Consider the following 25,430-nt stretch of genomic DNA (forward strand, 5'->3'; position numbering starts at 1 on the left):
TGAGCTCTGATGTGACGTCTGCGTCGCGCGCACCAGCCACCAGCTCGTTCAAAGTTTTATTTCTGCTAATGACAGGTAGGCGGCGTTATGTCCCGTTTCTCGATTTTTAAATGTTCAAAAATTTCTAAATGTGGGTAATGATCACAGAAAGTGTTATATAAAGTTTGTATTACCTGTATTTTATTGTAATAAAATACAGCAATATGTTTATTTTTGTAAAATGGTTTTATGAGGTAAAATGATGAAGCCATTCGTTCGCTAGCTAGCAAATGTTAGCCTGTCACCTTAGCTTGTACCACAAGTTAGCTACGTTAGCAGCTCAGTGTAGACTGGATATTCTTGTTTGAATGTGTATTGTTTTCTGAAATTGGAGATGTCCAGCCGACCATGTGGACAGGTATGGAGATGTTTTTCAATGTTAGACCCCACCTTGGTGGGAGGTGTTGTAATATAAAACTCGCCACACATCAGCTGAACTGGAGCCAGAGGAAAATAATTAGTTTATTACCTGACATAATCAGATGGCCGAACTGATGCAGTCAGATTGGGGATTTAGCCAGGACACTTTGGAAACCCCTATTCTTTGTGATAAGTGTCATGAGACTTTTAATGACCACAGTGGATCAGGACATACAGCATAGCGGCCCCGCACTCGAGAACTGATTTTTCCGATTTGTGCTGCGGAAACACTGCCCTTTGACCAACAAACAAGAACACTTCCACTTTTCCTGGTCGGTTAGCATCCAAGCACTAAGCCCACATAGTTAACGAACAAAGGAATCTTATGCAGTGCTGCATCGTCTCTAATGGCCTTTTTTTCTTTGATTTGTCCAGTCTAAATTGTACACTCTTTTCTTGAGTCGTTTGATGAACCCCAGAACTTGGTATCCATACAGCCAGGGCTATGCAAGCTAGAACTGTCGTATTTCCCTCCAAACGCAAGGGGCCCCTAGTTAACCGAGAAGTTTGGAAATGGGCCGACTAGACGTTACGTTGGGTGGGTGGGACACACGAGTTTGTTATCAAAGCCCACGCTGAGAAGTTTGGTGCCGAGGAGACGGAGCCAGTGGGTAAGGTGTCAGAGAACGTATTTTGAATATCTTACAAAAGGTTAATTGACAAAGGATATCGACTGTTTTCTAGTGCTGTGCGATATCATTTGACTGTACGAAGGAAGGTGTTTCGAAACAGAATGCAGTCTGATGGCTATAGTCCAACTTTTGTTAGTCTACTGCCGGAAGAGTTGGTAGCTGGCTAGTTAGCTTGCTAGCTTAAATAAGTTAGCTACGAGTGAATGTGATAGCAAATTATTTTAGTCCGCGGAAATATATTAGCTGGCTACAAAGCTAGATTAATAACGTTAGCTATTTGCTTTGCTATTGCGTTAATAACCTAACTTAACATGGACTTTAGCTCTCAACTATGCTGTGCAGATAGCTTGCGGGCGAAGTCTAGCTAGCTAAATTAGAGTTAGCTAGAATCGGACTGTTCAGGCTAACTAGCTGTACATGGAATGGAAATTGTTAATCGTGACGTGTTGTGAATAATAGTAATCATAATAATTTATCGATCGCTTCCCGAAGTATGTGGTACATTAACACGTATCTGTCACTGGCGTTCTCTGACAGGGCTTCCGATGTTACTAGACGGGTAAAAGTGAAAGGGCTCTAAGGAGCATCTAGGTCATTCGATGACAGCTAGACTAGATGTCTAGCAAATTCACTTTAACTAAGCTGAGGAAGGTGCTTGACTCAAGTATGTTCAGCACGATATCCATATAAACTCCAGAGTTTGTTTGGGATCCTCCCTTGTATGTATCCAGAAAAAATAAAGTTGAAGATCTTTATCTCGGCTTGATATTTTGCACATTCGAATGCACTCATTAAAATGCACATATCAGAAGCAGCTTTGCGAAAGTGCACTCTTTGGACCCCTGACTATTATGATGTCACTTCCCAAAGCCATCTCTTCTTAGCTAGTATTGTTTTTGAAGTATTTTGAATGATTTGTCTAGGTGTTTAGCCCACAATCTTTTGGTTTGGGGGGACACATTAACCGTAAGGTCATTGAAGTGTTAAGTTGTGGAGTGATGTACTAATACTCTGATCACGCCCATTTCCCTTTTGTTACAAATGCAGTAATATATAATGCGTAATCCATTGGAGAGCAGAAGTGATTTTGGTGTGAACATTTCTTCTGTACCCCAGTTGAACTGTGCATGTACTGACAGGTCACGGCTCTGTGTTCCGTTAGGCGTGACCTGACTGGTCCAGTCATCCCAGGGAACCTGCAATGGCCTTCAGCAAAGGATATCGCATTCACCACAAACTGGACCCGCCCCCATACAGCGTAATAGTGGAGTCACGGAACCGGGAAGAATGCTTGCTGTTTGAGTCAGGAGCAGTGGCTGTTCTGTGTAAGAAATAAATCGCATGCCCTGTGGCAAAACAAGAACATGCACCTTCTGTTATTAAAAGCAGAGCTTCCGCTGATTCTATCAGGCTTTACGTCCCAGAATCGCATGGACATCTTGAAAAAGTTGGTCATCTGGATGACAACTGCAGTAATGAACACGGTGGAGTGTTGTCTAGGATGCCATACGTGGGAGCTCTGTGAATGTGCTTTTTTCTGATTCCCTGTGACTTTATCCATGTATTGTAGTACAGCACCCTATCTGTAAAGATCTTTGTGCTTCATGTGTGTTTCACCTGTGCTTACTGTAACTGTGTCAGCTGTTTGCTCTGTCAGCAGTTTTTTTTTTTTGCTCTCGGTCAACAAGCCGATCTCTTTTGTCATTAGTCATTTGACATTTTCACCTTTTGTGCTTTGGGATGTAAATGAGTTGCATGAGAAGATTTACTGTTACGCATTATTAAGCCACTGAACTTCTCTCTCCCAGTGTCCCGTTTTTGTGCAAACCTTTTAAACGTGAAACAAGGGAACTCTTCATGTGCCTGCAATCTGGTGTTAATAAAGGTTTATGTGGGGTGTCCTCCAACAGCTGCTGCAGAGAAGGGAGCCATTAAGTCCACATACTCTAAAATGTTGGATGCCTATGGAATTCTGGGAGTGCTGCAGCTCAACCTTGGTGAGTTAACAGGTCTCGGTGAACTCTGCAGTATGTACACAAATCACGTCACTCTCTTAACACGGAGTGGAATGCTTAGTAAGGAGAGTGCTTACTCTAGCTCGTGATAGGAGAGTTTGAAACATTGTGGGCAGTGTCCTCTTCTAGGGACTTCCAGAGTCTTGAAGAGTCTGTTATTGTAACACAGGGAGCTGAAATCAAAACAAAGATTAAAGATAATTAGTAGTAAACCTGTCCTCTTATACGTCAGACACTTTTGGCCATTTCAGAATATTATAGATCTGTAGTTCCTACCTGGTGACTTGAAGGCAGTGGTATAATCACTGGAAAAGCCTATATGTGTAGTAACACAGTATAAATGGATTGAATGCTTTTAGCATATTGGCTCTAAAACTGGCACTATGCTGCTGGCAGATTATTCAGTTAGGTGCGAGTTTGCAGTTTGGTTTGCAAAGCTTTTCCTTTCTAGAAGCATAAGCTGGATTCTGTCGGTAACATGCTAGCTAAGCAAATTTAAGTTTGGAATTACTGAATTTGAATGGTTTGTAATAGTTGTTTTCACTTTGTTTCATGCAAATGTAGACTTTTTAACACCAGACATCACCTGCTGTCATGCAGAGTAGGAAGTTACTTTGGCTATATGTGCTAGCTTGCTTGCTAGGGACAAGCTCTTTTAAAATAGCAAGGCATATTAAACTGTTAAATTGAATTTAATATCTTATTGATATAGAGAGTTTTGCTGAGAGGATGTATTATTGATATGGTGAGCTCATTTAAGTGTTTGACATATATGAACAGTCCCAGGAGAGAATACATTTCTCTGGGGTTCGAACAAAGTTTGGCAGGGACAGAAAGCAAATCTAATTCTTGCTGAAAGTCTTTGCAAAGCAAAAACTGGTATAGAGGGAATGCATTGTAAATTCTTTGACAGTGGGAAATAATTATTATTTTGTATCTGAATCAGAGAGGAGTATGTTGTTTTGGCAGCATGGCACCACTGTGCTTGTTGCTTCTTACAAAATTAATATCAGTGTTGAAATTATTTCCCCCTCAGATTACTGGGATTCTCAGCTTCTTTAGGCAGAAAGAAAAAAAAATTAGGCTAATGACATCTTAGTTCATGGTGGAGAAACACCTTATACAAAAGGATGTTTTTTCCATAAGTGTGTATTCTGTGTTGCCATTCTCTAACTTTGCATTATCTGTGATGATTAAACTCATTAAGGGTCTATTTCGGAGGCAAAATTCCCTACAAGCTGCCTCATCTCTTGTCCTGTAGGGGACACTATGCTCCACAGCCTCGTCCTGGTCACCGGGTGCATGTCTATGGGGAAGGTACAGGACTCGGAAGTGTTCCGGGTCACTTCCACTGACTTTGTGTCGCTGAGGAATGACCCCACAGACGAGGACAAGATTGTAGACATCCGGAAGATCTTGAATTCAGGCAGCTTTTACTTTGCCTGGTCATCCAGCGGGGCGAGCTTTGATCTGAGTCTCAACGCCTACCGCAGGATAAAGGAGGGTGCAACGGATAACCGCTTCTTCTGGTGAGTGATGTGCAACAATACATTTGATGATGTGTCTCACAGTGTAGAACTTAACATTTTATGTCTTGCAGGGTAGAAATTAATATGTGCCATTGCAAGCAAGCAATTCATCAAGCAATTCATTGTAGCATTTTGCTTAACTGTCACTGATTCGCCACCATAATTTTAAAAGTAATAATTGACTCTGTCTTGTTCAAATAACTGCTCTTGTAAGATAACTTTAATTACTTTTCAGTCATGAAAACCTCATCCAGGATCAAGGTTGTTATGACCATAGTGCTAAAGATAGCAATGAATGAATGCTGTCTTTCTGTTGGTTTTGGCTCTGTGCCAGGAACCAGTCCCTGCACCTCCACCTGAAGCACTATGGGGTGAACTGTGACGAGTGGCTGCTCCGGCTCATGTGCGGCGGGGTGGAGATCCGCACCGTCTACGCTGGCCACCAGCAGGCCAAGGCCTGTGTCATCTCCCGCCTCAGCTCCGAGAGGGCCGGCACGCGCTTCAACGTCCGCGGCATCAACGATGACGGCCAGGTGGCCAACTTCGTGGAGACGGAACAGGTAGGGAGCGTGTTAAACGTGCGTGTGGCATGTTGTTGTCAAAGAAATAGCCTTAATGTGGAGGATCCTGTATTTGTCACTTTGAAGTGGGTTGTTTCGTATTGTCTTTTTTCAGATTAGTGACTTACTCTGTCTCTCACTGAAATTTGTCCATCTTAAGGCAGGTTTCCTCACCCTGAGTGAGCATTGGGGCCTACGAATTTGTTTTTTTTTTGTTTGTTTCTTGTGACTCATACTGCCCCTTATGCATTAAATGTGTGTTATCTCTGATTTCATAAAAACAACAGATTGATGTATTAATTGCTGAATTTGCAGGTGATCTTCCTAGATGACAAGGTGTCTTCCTTCATTCAAATCCGTGGATCTGTACCTTTGTTCTGGGAGCAGCCTGGTATTCAGGTACGGCCAAACTTTCACTTTAACAGCACAGCACAGTCAGCATTGAAAAAGCACAGGATAGAACTTTGGAAACATGTGATGCCATGCAGAATTTAGACATTTTATTTCATTTTATGGAGAGCTGTACAACAAATTTAAGTGGAGAATGGAAAAGCACAACCACAAGTACGAGTGCAAGTACTGTTAAATAGATCTTCATGTTCCCAATCAGAGAAGTGGAAACTCCTCTGCCTTCTCCATCAGTGCATACTGCCCCAGTGTTCAGGCCATCAAAACATCTATCCAGGGGATATTTTGCAGCTGAATCAAAATTGTAACTTGCAGAATAAAGATAAGGGTAAGAATCTACATCTGGTGTTTGGATATTAAACTTCCATTTATATGGGGATGGACTTTATACTGAGGTCTGGATGTCAGTGGTCAACAGTTCACAGGAAATGGCTTTTGTACAGATGAAGTTGGACTGTTGATCAGTCTCCTGGACTTATTTTGCTTATTTCTCCCATTTAGTGGTGTGCTTTGCATAGAGTATATAGTCAAACCCTCAAATAAATTTATTACAAAAGGTTGTTGTAGGATTTTTGGCTTTCACCCACAAAGTATAATACTGTTGTACTGAAGGAAATGGTAAGATGTTCCAAGGCAAAGGAGCCCTAAGGGCAATTTCCTCTAATGAAGGTGACCCCAGCTCTTGGTGAAGAACACCTGCAAAGAGTGTTGTCAGAACTCATATATTGCACAGAGGGAAGTTTTCACAACATCCTCTCAGATTGGGAAGTGTTGTCAGGATGGCAGGACCCATGGCCTTGACAGTACATCGCTCTGCAGTGAAAGAGGAGAGGACCGACATCTGAATTGCAGGCAGCATTTGGCAGTCTGTATAATGAGTTTCTTTGGCATCTGATAAAGTGTATCGGAGAGTTTGTGCACTGACCACCAGTAGTGGCAAAGGGTTGAAATCGGAAGTTCCCATTACAAGTCAAAGCATGCACCACTTACATTTTAAAAGGGCAGGACTAAACTTGATAATAGGCACCACAATGAGATCTAATATCTTTTTCAAATGGAAAAAAAACCATTGCATTGCAGTACTGTCTGCTACCTTTAATTTACATTGTTAATGAACATATGCTGAACTTTGAACTTCCCTGAGAGTGTCTTTGTTTTTTAAGCCACCAGAGCTGTTTATTTGCATCTGCTCTCAACAGGTTGGCTCACATCGTGTGAGGCTGTCGCGTGGGTTTGAAGCAAACGCACCAGCCTTTGAAAGGTAATAAAAAGAAATATCCACCTGGCAAGCCAGCCAGGATTGGGGAGCTTAGCATCTGTTTGGGAAACACTGTCTGTTAACACTTATTGTAAAGATGCCTGGCATCAAATGTCCTGTGCTGGCAACCAACAACAGAAATAAACAATTCAGTATTTATTTTTATAGTGGTATGTATGCTTCCATAAAATAAATATACATATTTATGTAAGGACTTCAGTTGTGTAGATTTGCAGTTCCTCCTCCTTGTCAGCTTTTAATCATTTTTATAGATGACTGTCATAAGTGTATCATAACCAGCGCTATGGGATAATGGCTTATTGCAGATTCAGGTTCAGATTTCCTTTATTGCTATTTTATCATGCACTTGCATACAATCAAGAATGAAATGCCGTTTCTCCTATACCAACAGTGTACATAAATCAGAAAGAAAATTAAAACAACATATATCTATATACAATACACTCAGTTTTGTAAACATCTGGAGGGGAGTAGCAGCATGACTTTATAGCAGCATGTCTTTATGGTATATTTGGAGGGGAATAGCAGCATGTACTGTCAATAAATAATCTTTTTTGTCTGTAAAAAAGTGCCAGGTGCGCACTATTCTGGAAAAATAAGCACAATACAAGAGCAAATGTAACATTGTAACAGAAGGCCATTGTAGGATATGATTCATCACACCAGTGCTGGGAAGTAGTTAAACTCTGATAAGCATCACTGCCTCAAGCATTTCCGTGTGGAAAGTGCACTCCCATTTTACAGTCTGCAACAGTCCGAAAGGGAGATGTGTGTGTAGAGTGACTTAGGTTGAAATACGGGAGACCCTGGTAATTTGTAGATTCATGGTTGTGAGTATTTGGATCATTCCTGGCCCATGTTTTCATAGGTACACTCATGAATTTTACTGAATTGAAAGATGAATGTTCATACTTATACCTTGTGTTTTGCATTGATCCATTGCTCTTTATGCTGAAAATATAGTGGTTTTGCACCTAAGCTTTTTGTATCAGTATGTTACAGTACAGGGCAGTATTTGCAAATTCTCAGGTATGCTGGAATTACTCTGACTTCATAAATAGTGGGTGTCTTCTCTGTATGTAGTACTGTATGTAAGTAAAAGATACTAATTATGGCGCTTGGAGGAAGTACTGTTTTGACACGGGTGGTTGTGTCTGTGTCTGTCTGATCTGTGTGGCGAACTCTGCAGGCACTTCGACTCGCTCAGAGGGCTGTATGGCAACCAGGTGGTGGTCAACCTGCTGGGGATCAAGGGAGGGGAGCAGCTGCTGAGCAGGGCGTATCAGGTGGGCGGAGCCTCCAGGGCCCTCCACGGCTTTGTTGGTGGTGCATCTGTTTCTTCCATGTTAGGAAACAAGCTTCAAAGTCTAGTCTGGTGGATCACTAGTCAAGAGTGTGTCTGTTTTACTGTGTTTTTATGTCTGTCTTTTAAAACACTGTAATGTGTTTTAAACACCCATAAAGATAGGAGAACTGCTAGCGCTGAGGCCTACTGTTTGCTCAGAGAGAAAGTGTGTCATGGTTTGACAGCAGTTCACATCTTCCGTTTGTGCATATGTGCCTGCAGAGTCATCTGAAGGCGTCAGTGCATGCCTCAGCAGTGAAGATGGTCAACTTCGACTACCACCAGATGGTGAGGGGGGGAAAAACGGACAAGCTGCAAAATGTCCTGCATCCTCAGGTCAGCAGGTTCCTGGAGGAGTGCGGCTTCTTCGCCTACTCCGGGGAAGGGGGTGTCCAGAGGTGAGGGAGCAAGGGTCACTCCTCACAAAGTGCAGGGGTCCTCTGCAGGTGGAACAAAAGAGGCAGCTCATTCCTTACATTATTTAGCAGACGATCTTATCCAGAGCATCTTTTACAGTTACAGTTCTTTACAATATTATCAATTTATGCAGCTGGATATTTAGTGAGGCAGTTGTGTGCAATTTAGTGAGTTCCTTGCCCAAGGGTACAGCAGCAGTGTCCCAGCGAGGAATCGAACCGGCAACCTTTCGGTTACGAGTCCTGCTCCTTAATTAACCACTATGCTACACTGCCGTCCCTTCATGCAGTCAGCTCTATAGTGCTTATGTTGCATTTGACAGTTGTGATGTCTACACATACCTAAACAGGGAAGTGTCTCTTTCCTCTTGTCATACCAGTCGTTTTTTTTTGTCTCAGATGCCAGACTGGTACCATCCGTGTTAATTGTCTGGATTGCCTGGATAGAACCAACAGTGTGCAAACATTCTTTGGACTAGAGGTGAGCAAATCCAAGTTACCAGTAAGTCATCAAGTTTGTGTGTGGAAAATAGTGTCAGTAGACACAACCGGAAGGCTTTAGTGGAGTCTCACTCAGCATATTAAGAATACTGGTGGTTGTCCTGTCTTTGTTGAACTGGCAAGTATTTGACTCTCTGGAAAAATAATCTTTAAGACAAAGGTCATTCGCTTAGATTTACTGATATCTGTATTCTTTATTAATAGACTTACTTGTTTAGTATATCCAGTGTAATTTCAGTGATTGGGAACTGCTATGAATGCCCTGAATGTCATTGACTGGGTGTTTCTTGTACTTCCATACAGATGGTCCAGCAACAGCTGGAGGACCTGGGGCTGACAGAGAAGCTGGTGGGCCGTTTCCAGGAAGCTTTCCGCACCATGTGGTCTCTGAATGGGGACTCCATCAGCAAGATCTATGCTGGGACAGGAGCGCTGGAAGGAAAGGCTAAGGTCAGGCTTCCCCGTGGTCCTTCAAAACCCATGAAAAATTCACATCCTGAGAAGTCATGGAAAGTGGTCAGATGTCCCACTGTCTTTGTGGAGTTATGGAAAAATGCTCAAATCTTTTCTCACAGTGAGAAAAATGGTGTCTTGCTAAATCATTAGCTTGGTTCTTTTTAGTAGTGCCAGTCAGCTAATGAAGTTACCAATTTAACTATCTCTCCGGCTTGTCTATTAAGCCCTCTACCAGAAGTCAAAAAAATACTGTGATACAGGAGAATGATTTAACTTTACAGTTGTTTCTCACATTTCCGCAAAAAACATTCTTCCCTTCCTATGATTTCCCTACAGGGCGGAAAGCTGAAAGATGGTGCTCGTTCGGTCACCAGAACCATCCAGAACAACTTCTTTGACAGCTCCAAGCAGGAGGCTATCGACTGCCTGCGCCTGGGCAGCACTCTGAACACTGACCTCGCGGACAAAGCCAGAGCCCTGCTCACCACCAGCAGTCTGAACGGTACACGAGACGCCCAGTGCATGCTGAAAAGTGAGGAGCAGAGTTGCACTGTGTGGCCAGCACCTGCTATTATCCCACTCTGACCAGCTGGATTCATAGTATTTGTGTCACCTCTCCAGCTAATGTCTGTGTGCTATAGCTCCCAAATGCTTCAGCAGTTAGTTTCTTAACCAGTTTTACAATTAGGTACAGTAACTGTTGTCTAGTACCATTGCACGTATTTGGAGGTCTTTTGATCACCCTTTTCAATCCAATATTGCTGTTTTATGTATTATTTATGTACTGGGCTTTTGTTCCTTTCACGTATAATATTGCCTGGCACTGGCATGTGTTGTGTTTTTGTTATTCCTCCACAAAGAAGTGTGCTTGTTGTCTCCCGTTGCAGCGTCCCCTGGGGTTCTCCTGGGGATGTGTGAGAGCCAGCACAGGTTCACCAGGCCCAGGCAGGTGAGGGTGTGTGTGGGCACCTGGAATGTCAACGGCGGGAAGCAGATCCGCAGCATTAACTACCGCAGCGAGATGCTCTATGAGTGGCTGCTGGATGCCCCAAAGTTAGCGCAGAATGCGAGTTTTCGAGGTGAGCGTCAGTCCGTTGGGGTTGTTGAACCTGTTGTGTGGATAGTTGTTTCACATGTTTATTCACATTTCTGTTGTTTTTTTGTCTTTCTTACATGACCTGACCATTCTGAAGATGTGTTGTCTGGTTGATTTTTAGGTAGTAAAGCCAACCCTATAGACATTTTTGCCATTGGATTTGAAGAAATGGTAGAACTGAACGCAGGCAACATTGTCAGTGCCAGGTGAGGCATGCTTTTGTATGTGTCTCTTGTTACTTTTGCCCTGCAGTTTTTTTGCAATTTGGACATTATCCAGAAAATGTTGTGTGGTTTAGAGAAAGTACAGAGAAATTTACACTTGATTCCAACAAATTGGACAATCATGATATTTGTCAACCTTTTAACTAGTAGAATTCTAAGAATGCCATGAGCACCACAATGATGAGATTCATGAGAGTGTGCTGAAAAAGATCTGTAAAATGCATTGTTCTTCTGTGGGCTTTTGTCTTCATAATGTGTCCTAACTAGTGTAATACTTAGTAGTTCTCAACATTGACAATTAGAGGAAACTGCAGGGAAGGAAAAGGGGAAAAACAGGTTTAACCCATTTGCTGTTATGGAATGGTTCATTTAAGTGGATTTCAGTTGCACTTTTATAAGTATGTCTTGTTTCTCACAGTAAATCAAGCTAATTTGAAGTTCTTCTCTGATTTCGTTACCATCTCTGAAGCAATCGAAGTATCATACAAACACCAGAATGCATTTTGCCATCTCTCTCTGTATGGGTTTATCAGACTTACTGTGCATGCTGGCGACTTGGGAATTTCAGCTGACAGCCCCATAAAAGTACAGATGCCTCGATTTGTGTGGATCAGCCATAAGAATATGCGTTGAGGACTTAAATTAAGAATGTAAAAATACTGATTTGTTACAGATTGAAAGTTAAGTTTCCTCATACTTGTAATTCACTGGAGAGAAGAAATGTCTTGTTCAGACCTGTTCGAGCGAGTCGAAACTGAGAAACGAAAATATGTTCTCTGCCCCTGAAATAGCTTTGTGCACTTCCATTTGAATACCCACTGAACTGTAAGCTAAGGAACCACCTAACATGTGGTATATAACATACATATATATATATATATATATATATATATATATAAAATGTAATGTAGTTATTCTAAAACCATTTTTAATTTTCTAGCAATAGTGATCAGCTGGCTACCTCTGTAACCAATGGTATCGCTTAAGCTAATTATCAATAGATGAAATTACTCTATGTGATTTTTGCAGCTAATAACAGTGGACTGGCATGAATAATGCAATGGTTGCAAATGCAAATGGTTTTTCATAACATTGTGTTTGTGCTTACAAATCATGTTATTGAACTTAAAAGTACTTGATTATACATATCTGTCAATATGTATTATACTTGTTTGACCTGTGCCAGCACCATTCATCAGGCTCTGTGTTAGTATCTAACTACACTACCCTCTCACAGCACTACCAATCAGAAGCTCTGGGCAACTGAACTGCAGAAGACTGTCTCAAGGGATCACAAATATGTTCTGCTAGCCTCAGAACAGCTTGTGGGAGTTTGTCTCTTTATTTTCATTCGGCCCCAGCATGCACCATTCATTCGGTATGTATGTCTGAACCTGCCTTCATGATCTTTCAGCTGCATTGATTTTCATTTCTCTGTTGCTCCTCCTTTATAGTCATCCTAGCAAAAAATAAGCTCTTCTTAATATAAGTATATCAATTAGACCAGGTTTTTTTATTGTGTACTTTCCACAAATGTGTCATCAGTTCCCACTTAACCTGGTTAAACACAGAGACCGTTGCTCTGAACAGGAATTAAAAAGGAGAAGTATGTCTCGATCTGATACAGAACGATACAAGTAAGGCAACAGTATCATGAGCTAGAATTGAACAAATAGCTGATGGAGAGCTAGAAATTGCAAGGCTGGATTTTATCCTTTTGACATAATTGTATCTGAACAGTATGTCACAATGTTGGGGTTGATTCTGAATTAAGGAATCAGTTGTGATTCAAATGGGGTCAAGTCCAGAACTCATCAGTTCTGTTTGATTTTGCAAAAAGTCACCCACCAATATTAATTAGTTAATCGTTTGAAAATCATTAATATTTCAGGTTTTACACAATGTGCATTTTATTAAAGTACTTAACTGCATATTCTATATGTGATCGTTATTGAAATTGTGGAAAGCTGAAATACAAAATGAAAAGGCAAATTGACGTGCCTGACACACCAGAACAAGTCAGTTTGGCTGGAATTTTAGTAGGATTGGGTACAATAACATTGAACTGAAAAATAAATTAAATTGGAAATTATGTCATTTAAATGGAAGTAAGATGGAATTCAACGAAGCGCTTCGTACAAACGGATTGAGTGTCAGCTGAAGCCCGTCTGTGCTGTTTTCAGGGACGTTGCCATTGACACTGTGAAGACTGGCATGGGCGGAGCCACGGGGAACAAGGGGGCGGTGGCCGTTCGCATGCTCTTCCACTCCAGCAGCATCTGCTTCGTCTGCTCGCACTTCGCCGCTGGCCAGTCGCAGGTCAAGGAGAGAAACGACGACTACAACGAGATCTCCCGCAAACTCAGCTTCCCCATGGTAACTATAGCAGTGCGGTATGACAGGCAACAGGGCTGAGCAGATGGGACTCGTCACCACAACGCTACAGGTTCTAATTCAGAGTGGGATGAAGTCACAACATGAAGTAAAGAATTCTGTCTCAATTGCTTCAGTAAATAACCAGGGATACTGATGTAGACTTACTAATGTGTAAGCTTTGTAAAAGCATGGTAAGCAAGTTAATAATTTAATTATAATTATATACAGTACAACATGCTCTTTGTGGGTGTGTCTATGTGGATGGCAAGGTTCTCAGAAGCAGACATCAAAGCAGGCATATGAATTCAAAAGCTGAGACCCCTTCAGAAAACAGTTACCAGAGGTCATTTAGTATTGCCCTCAGAGGACTCTTTGATGAAGTTACAGATTACCTAAGCTCTTGTTATGAGTCTGCTGTGCTGTGCCGTGTGTCCAGGGCAGGATGTTGCACTCCCACGATTACATTTTCTGGTGCGGAGACTTCAACTACCGCATCAATCTGTCTGGCGAGGAGGTGAAAGAACTGGTTGGAAAGCAGAAATGGGAGACCCTGACAGCCAGCGACCAGCTCAAGGAGCAGAGGGACGCTGGACAGGTGTGGGTTCAGTCCATCAGTAAATGATGAAGTCAGTCAGAAATAGCTCAGTTCTGTTCCTTCCTTTTGAGTACTTTGCATCTCATTATAGTTGGCATTTTTTTATATGGCCATCTTCCCAGGTTTTCAAAGGGTTTATTGAAGGACCAATACAGTTCCCACCCACCTATAAGTACGACTTGTTCTCAGATGAATATGACACCAGTGAGAAGTGTCGAACACCTGCGTGGACAGACCGTGTGCTCTGGAAAAGAAGGAAATGGAACTATCTCAGTCCTGGTAAGGTTCACTGTAATGTTTTATTACCATAGCTTATGTTTCCACCAGTTAATGGTGGTCCTGAGTACGTTCACCTACTGTCCCCTGATCAAACACTGTGTGTTTATGCATTCAGCAGATGAAGAGACGGATCTGGTGCATGCAACTGTTAGTGATGAGGAGCTTGAACGCTTTTGGAGTCCAGGAACTCTTCAATATTATGGCAGAGCAGAACTGAAGATGTCAGATCATAGGTAAAGGCTCTGATGTCATTGGGAGTTGATCTTGTCACTAAAGCTCCTTTTGTGTTTGGCTGGATAAGACTAGATCACTTTATTCCCCTCCTGTATGAGGATAGCCCTTCCTTATGCAAAGACAATAAAAACAAACTTTTTGTACGCAGCTACTTGTATGTCATTCACATGCACAGTACGAAGAATTATATTCATAACATTGCATTCATCGTATCGTATTACACATCTGTGTGCTTTGCCGCTGTTTGTCTGATGTCTGCAGGATGTTAATGTGTAATGCTTTGCGCGTTGTTTTGCAGGCCGGTCGTAGCCATCATAGATGTTGATGTTCTGGAGGTGGACGCAGAGGCCCGTTACCAGGTTTATAGGGAGGTGATGGAACTCCAGGGACCGCCAGATGGCACAGTGCTCGTGTCCCTGTGGGACGCCGGAGAGGGGGACTGCTTTGACGACGCCATGATTGAACACCTGCTCAATGAGTTTGCAGCCTTTGGGGAGGTCATTCTCATCAGGTGAAGACTGAGTGAAAGAGCTGTGTGGTGTTAATGACTTAATGTCTATTCTTAATGACATTAACGCTTAAGACTGTTCAGTTGAGTCAGTATCGGTTTAAATTCTAAACCAACTGATTAACCATAGTTATTGTAGTAATGACCGAATAAGTCTATGCTTGAGTTCTCTGACTATGCTCCATATGAGGCATGTACCTCACACTTACATGGGTCAATCTACAGCATAGGCAGAGACTACAAATTTTTAATATAACTGTTTGGCCTTCTGTGTTGTCAGATTCGTGGAGGAGAAAGTCTTGGTCACATTTCTCGATGGCTACTCCGCCCTGGCTGCACTATCCCTGAATGCCACCACAGTGAGTTTCTGACCGCAACAAATAACAATGAAAACGAATTTTGGCACACTCTGCTAGTTTCCTCAGACAGCGAAAAATGAAACTGTGAGGAAAGAGTGAGCAGTGCCTGTTTGTGCACAGATTCTTGGGAAGACCATCGAGGTGCAGCTGAAAAATCCCGACTGGGCCAGGAGCTTGGAGGGTGATATGAGTGCGGACTTCGGCGAAGTCCCATCCTCCTCGGGCTCCACTCTGCTGGCCGAGGATGCTGACCTGGGTGGAGACTACGACATGGAGGGTATATAACACTCATATGGTGATAGCATATCTAACAGGAACAGGAAGTAAATTTCAGCCTCTGCTGCAGGGCTGTCTTCCACCTTCTGTAGTTGTTGTTTGTTTCCATTCGGCCCAACCGGCAGTTATACACAATGACCACACCTTTGTTAAAAAAACAGTGTGTGATAATTTGCCAGTATAAGGCTCATAGTGTGTAGGTACCAACAGTGGTTATTTGGAAGAGCTTATGACAGCAATTACAATGGAGAACTAAAATGGAAAAGCACGAATTGGGAGATTACCCAGTTTCTTTTGTGGCGCTCATAACATTCGGCTGTCATATGTTTCAACCACAAGGTCCTCTTGTCTTGCCTTGTGTATTCGTAACCGTATAAATATCACTAAACATTTCATTCAGCCCACCACATAACATTTAACTATCATAATTGCTAAAATAAGGTAATACCTCAAAGAGAAGACACTACTGTGCTTTGTTGTGATTTAGCATGATATTTTTGAATAGTGCTAACTGTTTTAAGTTCTGCTTTCAATTCATTATCAGTTTTATCACCCCATAGTGTGAGTGCAGTTCTGCTTGTACTTCTACTGGTTTAATGTTTCCTTAGTGCCAGTGAGTCACAGCGATGGTCTGACTGCCATGTGTGGTTGTCCTTGTGGCAGATGATGTGGAAGACTACAGTGAGGAGGTGGAGGAGGCTGTGTCCCAGCAACTGCAGCCTGGCGTGGGCACAGGGCCTGGAACATCGCCCACCTCTTCACCCAGGAGCAGCCCCTGTCCCTCCCCCACGCTGGACCCTGCACCCCCCAGCTGGCCCACCCGAGCAGCCCCGCCCCCGCGGCCTGCAGGACCCTGGCAGGGTAATGCAGGCTGTTCTGTCATGGCTTAATTGGTGAAAAACTATAAACCCTTAGTACAGAATTTCAGTCATTTTTACCATGCGATTTCATTTATTTTAAGTATGATTATACATGTTTTAAAAAAGGACAATTCTAGAATCATATCAGTACGGTACACTGTAAGGTGCGTGTCTGTATTTAAAGGCTTGACCCACATTCCAGATGTGTAGAGAAACTGCTGCTGTGACCCCCTAATGACCACTTTCAGGTACCTAAGAACTCTATATCTCTTTGTCTCAGACATGCCTGCTGATCCCCAGCCAATCAGTGCCCCCTCATCTCAAGGGCTGGAGCCCAAACGACCCCCACCCCCACGACCCAGTGCACCCCCTTCCCGGCCGGCACCCCCCCAGAGGCCCCCGCCTCCCTCAGGTAAAATACCATGCATGTGTTCGGTTTTGTTTTCAGCGTTTCTCTTCCCTCTTCGGAAGGGTGGCCATTAAACAGTGCGGATCCGCTCCGTCTGAACATCTTGTTACAGAGCATCAGTGAGTGTTAGAATGTGAGAGGCTGGCTAGGCTGACAGTGTTCTCTTGTTTCCCCACCATCATTACAAAGCCGGCACTGAGAGCAGCTGGCTGTGGTGTGCCTGTGTGGGATGGTCTGTCGATGAGTCCTTCGCAGGAATGACTCGGTGCCAGGCGTGAGGACATGTTGTCAAAGCAGGCACTGTGTTTGTGAAAATGATGTGACTTTTCGCACTAGCCAATAATCTTTTTGCAAATAGTGCTTTCTCCTACTTTTCACGAAAAACAAGTTTTATTTCTATATAGAACTTCATGTTATCTATGTCATGTTCTATGTCATGTTCTATCTATGAACTTCATGTAAGTCTATAGAATGCATAAGCATGTGTTTTGTTTATAAGCAGGTGCTACCCATAGTCTCTGTTAGCAAGCTGTGGTTGCCAGCTAGCTGTCATTGGGATAGAGATATCCCATGTACATAACAAATTGAAGCAACTAGTTTGTCACTGTAGGCTTAACTGTCAAGTGGGCTGAAGTTAACATAGTATAAAAATGCTGCAGCTATAAACAATTTTGATGCTTTCTTGCTAATCAAAGTAAACTAGCAATCCACGCACAAAAACGTGAGGAAGCTTAGCTTCCTAGCTAAGTAGCAAGAGACTTGTGTACAGCAGCACTATGTGGTGGTTAACTGTTGTGATGCTGTTCTCACAGTTTCTTTTAGCCAGAATGTGGCCTGAGACTGTTCTTCAGTTGGACCTTATTGATAGATATTGTCGTGGGTGGAGTAGCTATATAGCCGACACTAAACAAAATGGAGCTGGAAGAGGGCACTACATTTTGGAAGTGGTGCCCTGGCTTTGGTTGTCAGAGTGTGAAAAAGACGCCTGTCTGGGAGAGATTGTCTGCGCCCACTGACAGGCTGTTCAGACCCAGTTCATGTGAAACTCAAGCTGCATGCCTCAGATAAGACAGCTCAGGGATGATAACAAATACACAACTCATCTAACCACACAGGCAGTCGTGTTAAGAAGGGATGGCGTTTTGTGTATTCAATTCAAGAATTATGCAAGTGAATTGGCCAGTTGGTGGGGGGGGGTCATGGCTGTTTGAAATTATAGCTGTGCCTTAATCTTCTCACAGGTCGCGGCCAGCCTCCTCCAGGCGTCCCAAGGACGGTGAGTTACCAGTAACACAAGCACGCTGTTCGGATTTTTAACAGGATCTCGGCTTTAAATGAGTTTTTCTTGCTGGAACATTGTTGTAGGAGTGTTGCAGTGTTGTAGGAACATTGCAGATGGAATTATACGGTGATGTTTGTGACGGTTACTGTTCCCTGGGCTCTTTTAGAACGTTCCTCCACGAGCAGGGACCCTCAGGCCCCAGCCACCAGCCCACCAGGGTGCCCCCAGACCCATCAGAGACGTCCATCCTGGAGCTCCCAGACCCATCAAAGCCACCAACCCTGGAGCCCCCAGACCCATCCCTGAGGCTCATCCAGGGGCCCCCAAAACCAACACAGAACCTGAAAGCACAGCAACAGGGCCGTCACAAGGTGACTTCCACTGACTCCATTCGAGACATCCCCTGTCATCAGCACTGGTGTTGGTTTGTAATCCCGTCCAATCAGACTGGATTTAGTAGACAAAAGAAATCTTTTTGTGAATGTTTTTTGCAAATTCTAAGCCTAAATGATCCTAAAATATCCTAAATGAACCCTGTCCATTAGTCCTATGTTTTCCACATAGGCTTTGCTAATGTGAGATACTGTATTCTTAAACGGTGAGGGTTTCCTGACGTTTCCTCCTGCGTGCTTGTGTGACAGTGCCGCCCTTGCTTCCGGAGCCTCTGAAGCCCGAGATGGCGCCTCCCCGGCGGCCACAGGCAGCCACACCTCCTGTTCAGGCCATCCCAGAGCCTCTGCCCCCACCCCCGGCACGGCTCCACCCAAAGCGCACAGTGCCACCGGCGGCCCCGCCTGTGCCGTCCCTCCAGCCAGTTCCCCTTCAGCCTGTCCCAGCTCAGGCCTCAATAACTCCTCCCCTTAGCAGCAGCTCCTCCCACACCCCATCTCCAGAGCCTACCACCACCTCAGAGGTCAGTCTCCTCCACACTGGGGGCTGTCAGTCGCGAAAGGTTAAACCAGGCTTTCTCGTGTTTCAGAGGATTAGAAGAAAATAAAGAACACATGAAATACAATGGCAGGAACCTGACACAGAGGAAAAAAAATATTGACCTCTTTCATGTGTTCTTGTAGTTTGTTTTCCCAATATTAAAACCTGTTAGTCCAGGAATGCTACCCTGAGGGTTTAAATTCATGGTTAATGGCTTGCTTATTTAGTCATTTCACCATATTCTCCCTGTGATCTAGTGACTCCAGTGTTAGCATTTCTCTCTAGTTGTATCTGTTTCCCTGATGTCTCTTTCCCTCTCTCACAAAAGCTACAGCAATCAGTAAATACAGTAAAAGGCAAAGATTATCTTTCTAGCCTCAATGACATGTCTTCATGCATTAGATAACTTGCATATTTTACCTTAGATTTACCTTTAGTGTTATTTTCACCGTTATTATTTTGATGCATTTTTTGGTTTATTTTGCATCTGGCAACAGTATTTTTGTTCCTGTTAATGGCATTACCACGGTGGAGTGGCAGTAGAAGGAGCGTCTACTGAAGCCTGTTACTTAGCAGTACGCAGTAGTACAAAGCTTTAGTGTGGAAAGGTTTGGTGAGCAGTTTGCAGCTTTTGCTACATTTTCAAATGGGCATTCCCAATTTTGTGTATCGGTTGTTAATGTTGATTGTGTTGCTGCTTTCACAGTCTAATGGACTGAACGGACTCCAGAGTGATGCACTGTGGAAATCTGACCCTTTCGACACACTCACCTCCGACCTGCTGTCGTCCACTCCCTGGCTGAACACCCAGTCCCTAACGAGGGGCTCCTCTCTGAGGCCGACACCCGCCCCGTCTGTCGCACCCCTCCCCACGTCACTGTCACTGCACTCCACGCCTCTCTCATCCCTGCAGGACTTCTCCAGTGGCCAGGACACCGCATGCTCCTTCCAGCTGTGCCCCCCCGTCCCCACACGCAGCAAGTCCCAGGAGACCCTGCGCACCTCACCCAACCCCTTCCTACCCAGCAGCCAGCCGGCGGGCAGCACCAACCCTTTCACCGGCCTGCAGGCGGTGACCCAGCAGCGCTCCCTTACCCCTGACTTCAGCGCCCACGCGCTAGCCTCCAAGCCCACGCTTCATCAGAGTGCGTCAGCGTCCTCCTTACTGGCCCCTCAGCCGGTCCCCGCCCCAGCCGCGCGCGTCCAGCAGTGGGTGACATTCGATGATGACTCCGACTTTTCTGTGCCGGGGAGGCCTCAGGCAGCCGTGGCCCCGCCCCTGCCCAGCGCCGCCCCCAGCGTTAGCATCGCCCCTCCACACACACAGGGCATCTTCCCCACCTCTGGGTTTGACTCCACCCTCAACTGGGGAGCCCCTCCTCCCTCTGTGTTCTCAGGAATCCCCCCTCCTATTCCTGCAAGGGCAAACTCAGGAAACCCTCAAATTCCACTGAGACCAAGCAATAGCGTTTCCTCCAAGGATTTCACAGAAAGATAGGGAAACTGACTTAAATGGTGTAGAATATTATTTTGGAGAAAAAAAATTGTGTACATACTGTGTAAGTCATTTAGAAATGTATTTGATCAGAATCATAAATATTTTTTCTTAATCAAAAATGGTGGGAGGGGAAATGTTATATGCATAAGGGATTTTTTGAAGAGACACTTCTGACAGTGCTTTGGTAACATGGGTTTCTTTTAATTTGCTTGCAAAATTAGTTGTCAAGCTTCTGTCAAGTAATTTACACACCATAATTTGATGTGCATTTTATTCTGAGTGGAACTGCGTCTCTGTGTACATCTGCTGTATGTCTATATATAGATGTGTTTTTATGCTTGTATACATATATAACACTTTTTGTGTGAATTTGGTGCAATATGTAGTTGTATGACCACATTGCTCCCAGTGATATATTGGTTCAAATAGTGTGTTTCTAAATATTGACTACCTTTCCAACATGAATACACACATCAAAACTGAACATAGCCTTGAAAATACAGACTTAAACGGGATGGTCAAACCAAATATGCAGCAGCTTTGCGTTTATGGGAATTACGCTGGAGAGCAATGGTTGTCATCAGCTACGGAAAACTGGGGTATAGATGGATTACATTTTCCCCATCTTTTCATCACAGTTCTCTCTCCACTCATCGGTTTGTCAAAGAAGCATTTGCTCATGTCATTCTGAACCAAACAGAATCTCAGGGTCCTTTCTGATCACTTTTTGTAATGTTTTAACAAATGTACGTCAGCGGAGATCTCCTGCAGTGAAGATCTCACACTTGAGCTGCTGTTGGGCCTTGTGTATCTAAGCCTCAACTGCAGACTGCCATTACCAAATGGTCATGTTGAATGCACTGCTCAGCTGTTCCGATGACACCAGGCTGTGGGCGGGTCAAACAGCTGAGACAGCAGGAGCAGTACAAGGCTTTGGTTATACACCCGCTCCTGAAATTTCTGCACACACTGGACATGCATTCCTTTCAGCGACTCTGGGAGCTGGTTTTACTTTAAAAAAGAATTAACAATGTTCAAACAGTTTGCTTAATATCAGGTACTGTTCTTGCTATGACCACACGGTGGCACACATTTTTACATAGCGGTGGCTTTATTGAGCAGCCCTTGGTCAAGCTGGCTGTAACTGTACCATGGCTGGAGGAGGGTTTGAGATCATGCCTGACAGGAGGTAGTGAAAGTATGGCAGATCATTTCATTATTTTGTATATGAGTACATTTGAGATGTGCAAAGTGGTATGGCAGGAAGTTTGTTTTTGTTCTGTCTAATCATTAATGGTGTGTGGGTGTGTGTGAGGATTAAACATTGATATCCAACCTCATTTTCTAGCAGCTGGATACATTTCATTTCCATCTAAACCCCAAGTATCCTATTTTTCAACCATACAATTTTGTATAATTTTGTGTGTTTTCAGTTTGTAAGAGAAGAGATGAGATATGAGATGTGAAATGATTGGATGAAATATATATATGGATGAAATTGATGACGTGTATGTATATATGTGTGCACATATACATTTTTATAAAATAAGTGATACTGGCAAATGCTGGCACCAATTATAAGGGGTAAACAATAGTTAGCTATTGTACTTCCATAGATGTTCATCATAAGTTGGCTGCCTCTGTTTACCACAACTGTTTATCACAAGTTTGCGTGAATGTCACTGCAGCAGCTTGCTAGAAAAGTAGTACACATGTTAAAATTTTAAGCTGTTAGGAATTCACTATAACAGTTCACCAGAAGCCTGCATTTTTCTTCAAGGGGGAGCCAATAGATGGAAGGCTGCTCAATTATGTTTACAGATCAATTCTAAAACAAATCTGAATACCGGAGCCATTTTGCGTAAACAGTAACATCAGTAACAGGTCGTCAAAATTAAAGCATACAGAGGGGCAGCTAGCCCTGCACATTTTTTTCTCTCCTAGTTTACTTCACAACCAATCTTGTGTAATTTTCTGAACAAGGTATCCCCATTCTAGTATAAAAATTAAAAGAGGGAAAGGACAGGTGGAAAAAACCTGATGAAATTACAAAGTTTAGCCATTAGGTGGCGCAGGAGGTCTTAATAGCATCTGTCCAGTTGGGTGATGAGGAAGTGCAGGCCTTGCTATGTGCAGTCCAGAGAACAGAAAGAGGGTTCTGTCAGACACAGGCTTCCAAGCTCAAAAAAGGTATATGAATAACAAAAAAAAAGTTTATTCGGTTATAATTGTCATTGAGCCAGTATGAATTTGTATTTTAGGGTGCATTACTGTGTATTTAATAACTTGCTATTTACAAGATGGCTGACAAGGCATGTAATCCAAACAACAGTAGTACAGATTTGATGGTTTCACACATTTAAGTCAAACATCTGAGGGTAATGGAAGTCACAAGACACTGATTGGCTTTTGCAAGTGCAAAACGTATATTCAGCATACACAATATGGTGACCAGGCATTGTGAGTCAGCATATTTTGATCTAAATACCAACATGAAGCCACGTTATGAATCTGCAAGATTTGAAGGTAAATATCCATATCAGATCAGAATTGAATTCACCCTAACAACTTATTTCCAAAATATGGTTATGCAAGTAACAGATGAGAAAGGTTATGCAAGTGACCGATGAGAAATGGCTATAAGCACATCAGTTAATATTCACTACACACAATATTGATGCTAGAAAGGTATTCTAAAGGGTGGTCAATCTACATGCTAAATTTCAGGTTTATGCAAAGAGATGGCTCAGGACAAAAGGCTTGCTGTAAATTCAGTTTTATCATACAGCATATTCATCATATGCTGTACTTCTGCAGGGTGTGGCCTTCAAACTATGTGAGACATCTGCTATTCCTTTAGTTTGACAGTCGCCTAAAGTATATGCACGGTGGTATTCAAGCAGCTGCACTGTATGAGCTTGTCCAGATGCTCGTAAGTGCACTGTGGCAAAGGAGAGAGGGCGTAGCCACCACATAAAATGACAATCAAATTTAAATCATATAACAATTTTTTCAAAGGAATCCTCACAGAAAACTTCACAGAGTGAATTTCCTGGATGTTATGGCACATACAGCTACATCACATGGTAGCAACAATGATGCTATGGCAGCAAAACATTACCCAGAGTGACAGAATCAGTGAGACGTGCTTAGTCTGTGACACGCTTTTGTCTTTTGGGAACACTTCAGTTACATTTCATAAAACCAATTTGCTCTTAAAGAGGACAACAAAAAAACTCCCACAAAAACCTCAAATGTTAATGAGGACAAAGATACGAACTTTTCCCTTTCCATTTTACCCAGCTACCAAAGAGAAATTTAAAGGGCAAATGGAGCAAATAGAATTTAGCTAATTAAGGACAGAAACCACAGTAACAGATACATACAAATCAAGAGCTATCTCAGTATCGGGCTGAACCAGAGAACAGATGCGCAGGATCCAGCGCAGGACAAGGCCTCTCGGTTTATCAAGGGCTCATCTTGAGTAAAGCAGATGATGTAACAGCTGGGGGACCATGACATCATCCAGCAGAGAGGTGACCTTAGAAAAAGTGAAGAGAAAGGAGCTCGTAAGGCCCCATGTTGTGAAATAAATAACGATAGGCTGTTGTAATTTTAATAGGCTACAGTCTTCGTGGTTTTAAACAATGGATACGAGCTCCAATAAACATTGCTGAATATCTGTTGACCAAGGGTGGAAGGGAAATTACAGCATTGGCAGGCTGTCTAGTTCCTATCAGGCTAAATCTGATCCTTGATTTGATTTTGTTCAGCTCGTGTTGCGAAAATTTCGTAAACATGATACGATAAATTGCTCTCATTATAAGTGCACATGACACGCTTACGAATGGACCCTTTGGCGCGACATAATGGAAATTAAAATAGCGAATCTAAACTAAGGAGTTAAAGTAGAAGTTACAGTATTTCCATATGTCAGTTGAACATGTGATTAGACGTTGTTTTTCTATCACACAGACACAAAGTAGATATCCGCAGACTACTTTGTCCGTATCAGCTCAACCGTGTATGTCGACATGTCTGTATCGGATCAGCTGAACAGCAGCAGGTGCGCCGTGCAGCGTGATCTCTCACTAATTGCTGTCGAACAGATTAATTGAAGAAAAAATCACGTGCACAGTTATACACCAACAAAGTCGCGTTTTCACAAGCGTGCGAGCTGAATTTCCACGAGAATGACTACGTCTAAAAAACCCGAAAAATGCCCTTCCAACCAGGTAAACCGAGTACATTTCCACGTGTGGCGACCCCCTAGTTTTACGTAATTAACCATGAATATGCCGTGGGCCTGTGTATTTATTTTATATTGACAAAAAAATCAGTTTCTTCAGTTCGGAGTCTCCGGCTTTCGGACATAGGCCTAGCGTTATTTTTATTTATTTGTTTTGTTGCTAGCCAAATCTCATTTCTCTTAGTACCTAATAGCAGAAAGCTGTTGATTTTGCATTGCAGACTTTTTCATTTAAGGGATGGGTGTTGAGGAAAGATTTACACGAGGGCTTGATTACACATTGTTTGTAGGTCTGCGTGCAGTTTTTTCTTGACCCTCTGAGATTGTCCCTCAGAGAAATGCGTTTTTCAGACATTTGGGTTATTTGAGTAATGAGTAACTTAATCTATTTAGTTTGGTACGTTCGACATCCAAAATGTGTACTTTGTTCTGTATTTTAGCCTATATATTTTCAATATATATGCTGGTTTTTGCTTAAGGTTTCTTCCTTTTATCCTTGCCTCTGTCTATTTAGGCATGCTCAAAGGGGTTAGGCCCGGGACCTGCCTCTGTTAAGCGAGCGAAAATAAAAGAAACAGGAAACATGTATAATATGCGTACACATAACCTCACAGTCGAAAAATTCTGATTCATCTACTGCCACCTAGCGGCGATA

The 25,430-nt window shown here is 43.0% G+C and overlaps 1 protein-coding gene across 3 annotated transcripts; it reads left to right on the forward strand.

Moving 5' to 3' along the window:
* The first annotated feature begins 1,001 nt into the window (after nt 1–1,001).
* On the forward strand, nt 1,002–21,901 carry LOC118783379 (synaptojanin-1-like). 3 transcript variants are annotated; one of them, XM_036537225.1, is made up of 28 exons: nt 1,002–1,070; nt 2,254–2,416; nt 3,002–3,088; nt 4,368–4,635; nt 4,970–5,195; nt 5,511–5,594; nt 6,803–6,864; nt 8,072–8,168; nt 8,450–8,625; nt 9,043–9,124; nt 9,448–9,594; nt 9,937–10,102; nt 10,488–10,679; nt 10,818–10,902; nt 12,158–12,298; nt 13,104–13,296; nt 13,733–13,891; nt 14,014–14,170; nt 14,286–14,403; nt 14,703–14,915; nt 15,193–15,271; nt 15,392–15,548; nt 16,211–16,408; nt 16,688–16,819; nt 18,058–18,092; nt 18,265–18,469; nt 18,740–19,011; nt 19,735–21,901. In XM_036537225.1, exons 2-28 carry the CDS (start codon nt 2,293–2,295, stop codon nt 20,524–20,526), a joined length of 4,647 nt encoding a protein of 1,548 aa, XP_036393118.1. In that variant the 5' UTR covers nt 1,002–1,070; nt 2,254–2,292; the 3' UTR covers nt 20,527–21,901. The 3 variants fall into 3 exon arrangements, with proteins under 3 accessions (XP_036393118.1, XP_036393120.1, XP_036393119.1); XM_036537227.1 differs by having other exon boundaries at nt 14,289–14,403; XM_036537226.1 differs by having other exon boundaries at nt 1,029–1,070; nt 2,231–2,416.
* Nucleotides 21,902–25,430: the final 3,529 nt, after the last annotated feature.

The sequence above is a fragment of the Megalops cyprinoides genome, chromosome 9 (assembly GCF_013368585.1).
Source record: "Megalops cyprinoides isolate fMegCyp1 chromosome 9, fMegCyp1.pri, whole genome shotgun sequence".
Lineage (NCBI taxonomy): Eukaryota > Metazoa > Chordata > Actinopteri > Elopiformes > Megalopidae > Megalops > Megalops cyprinoides.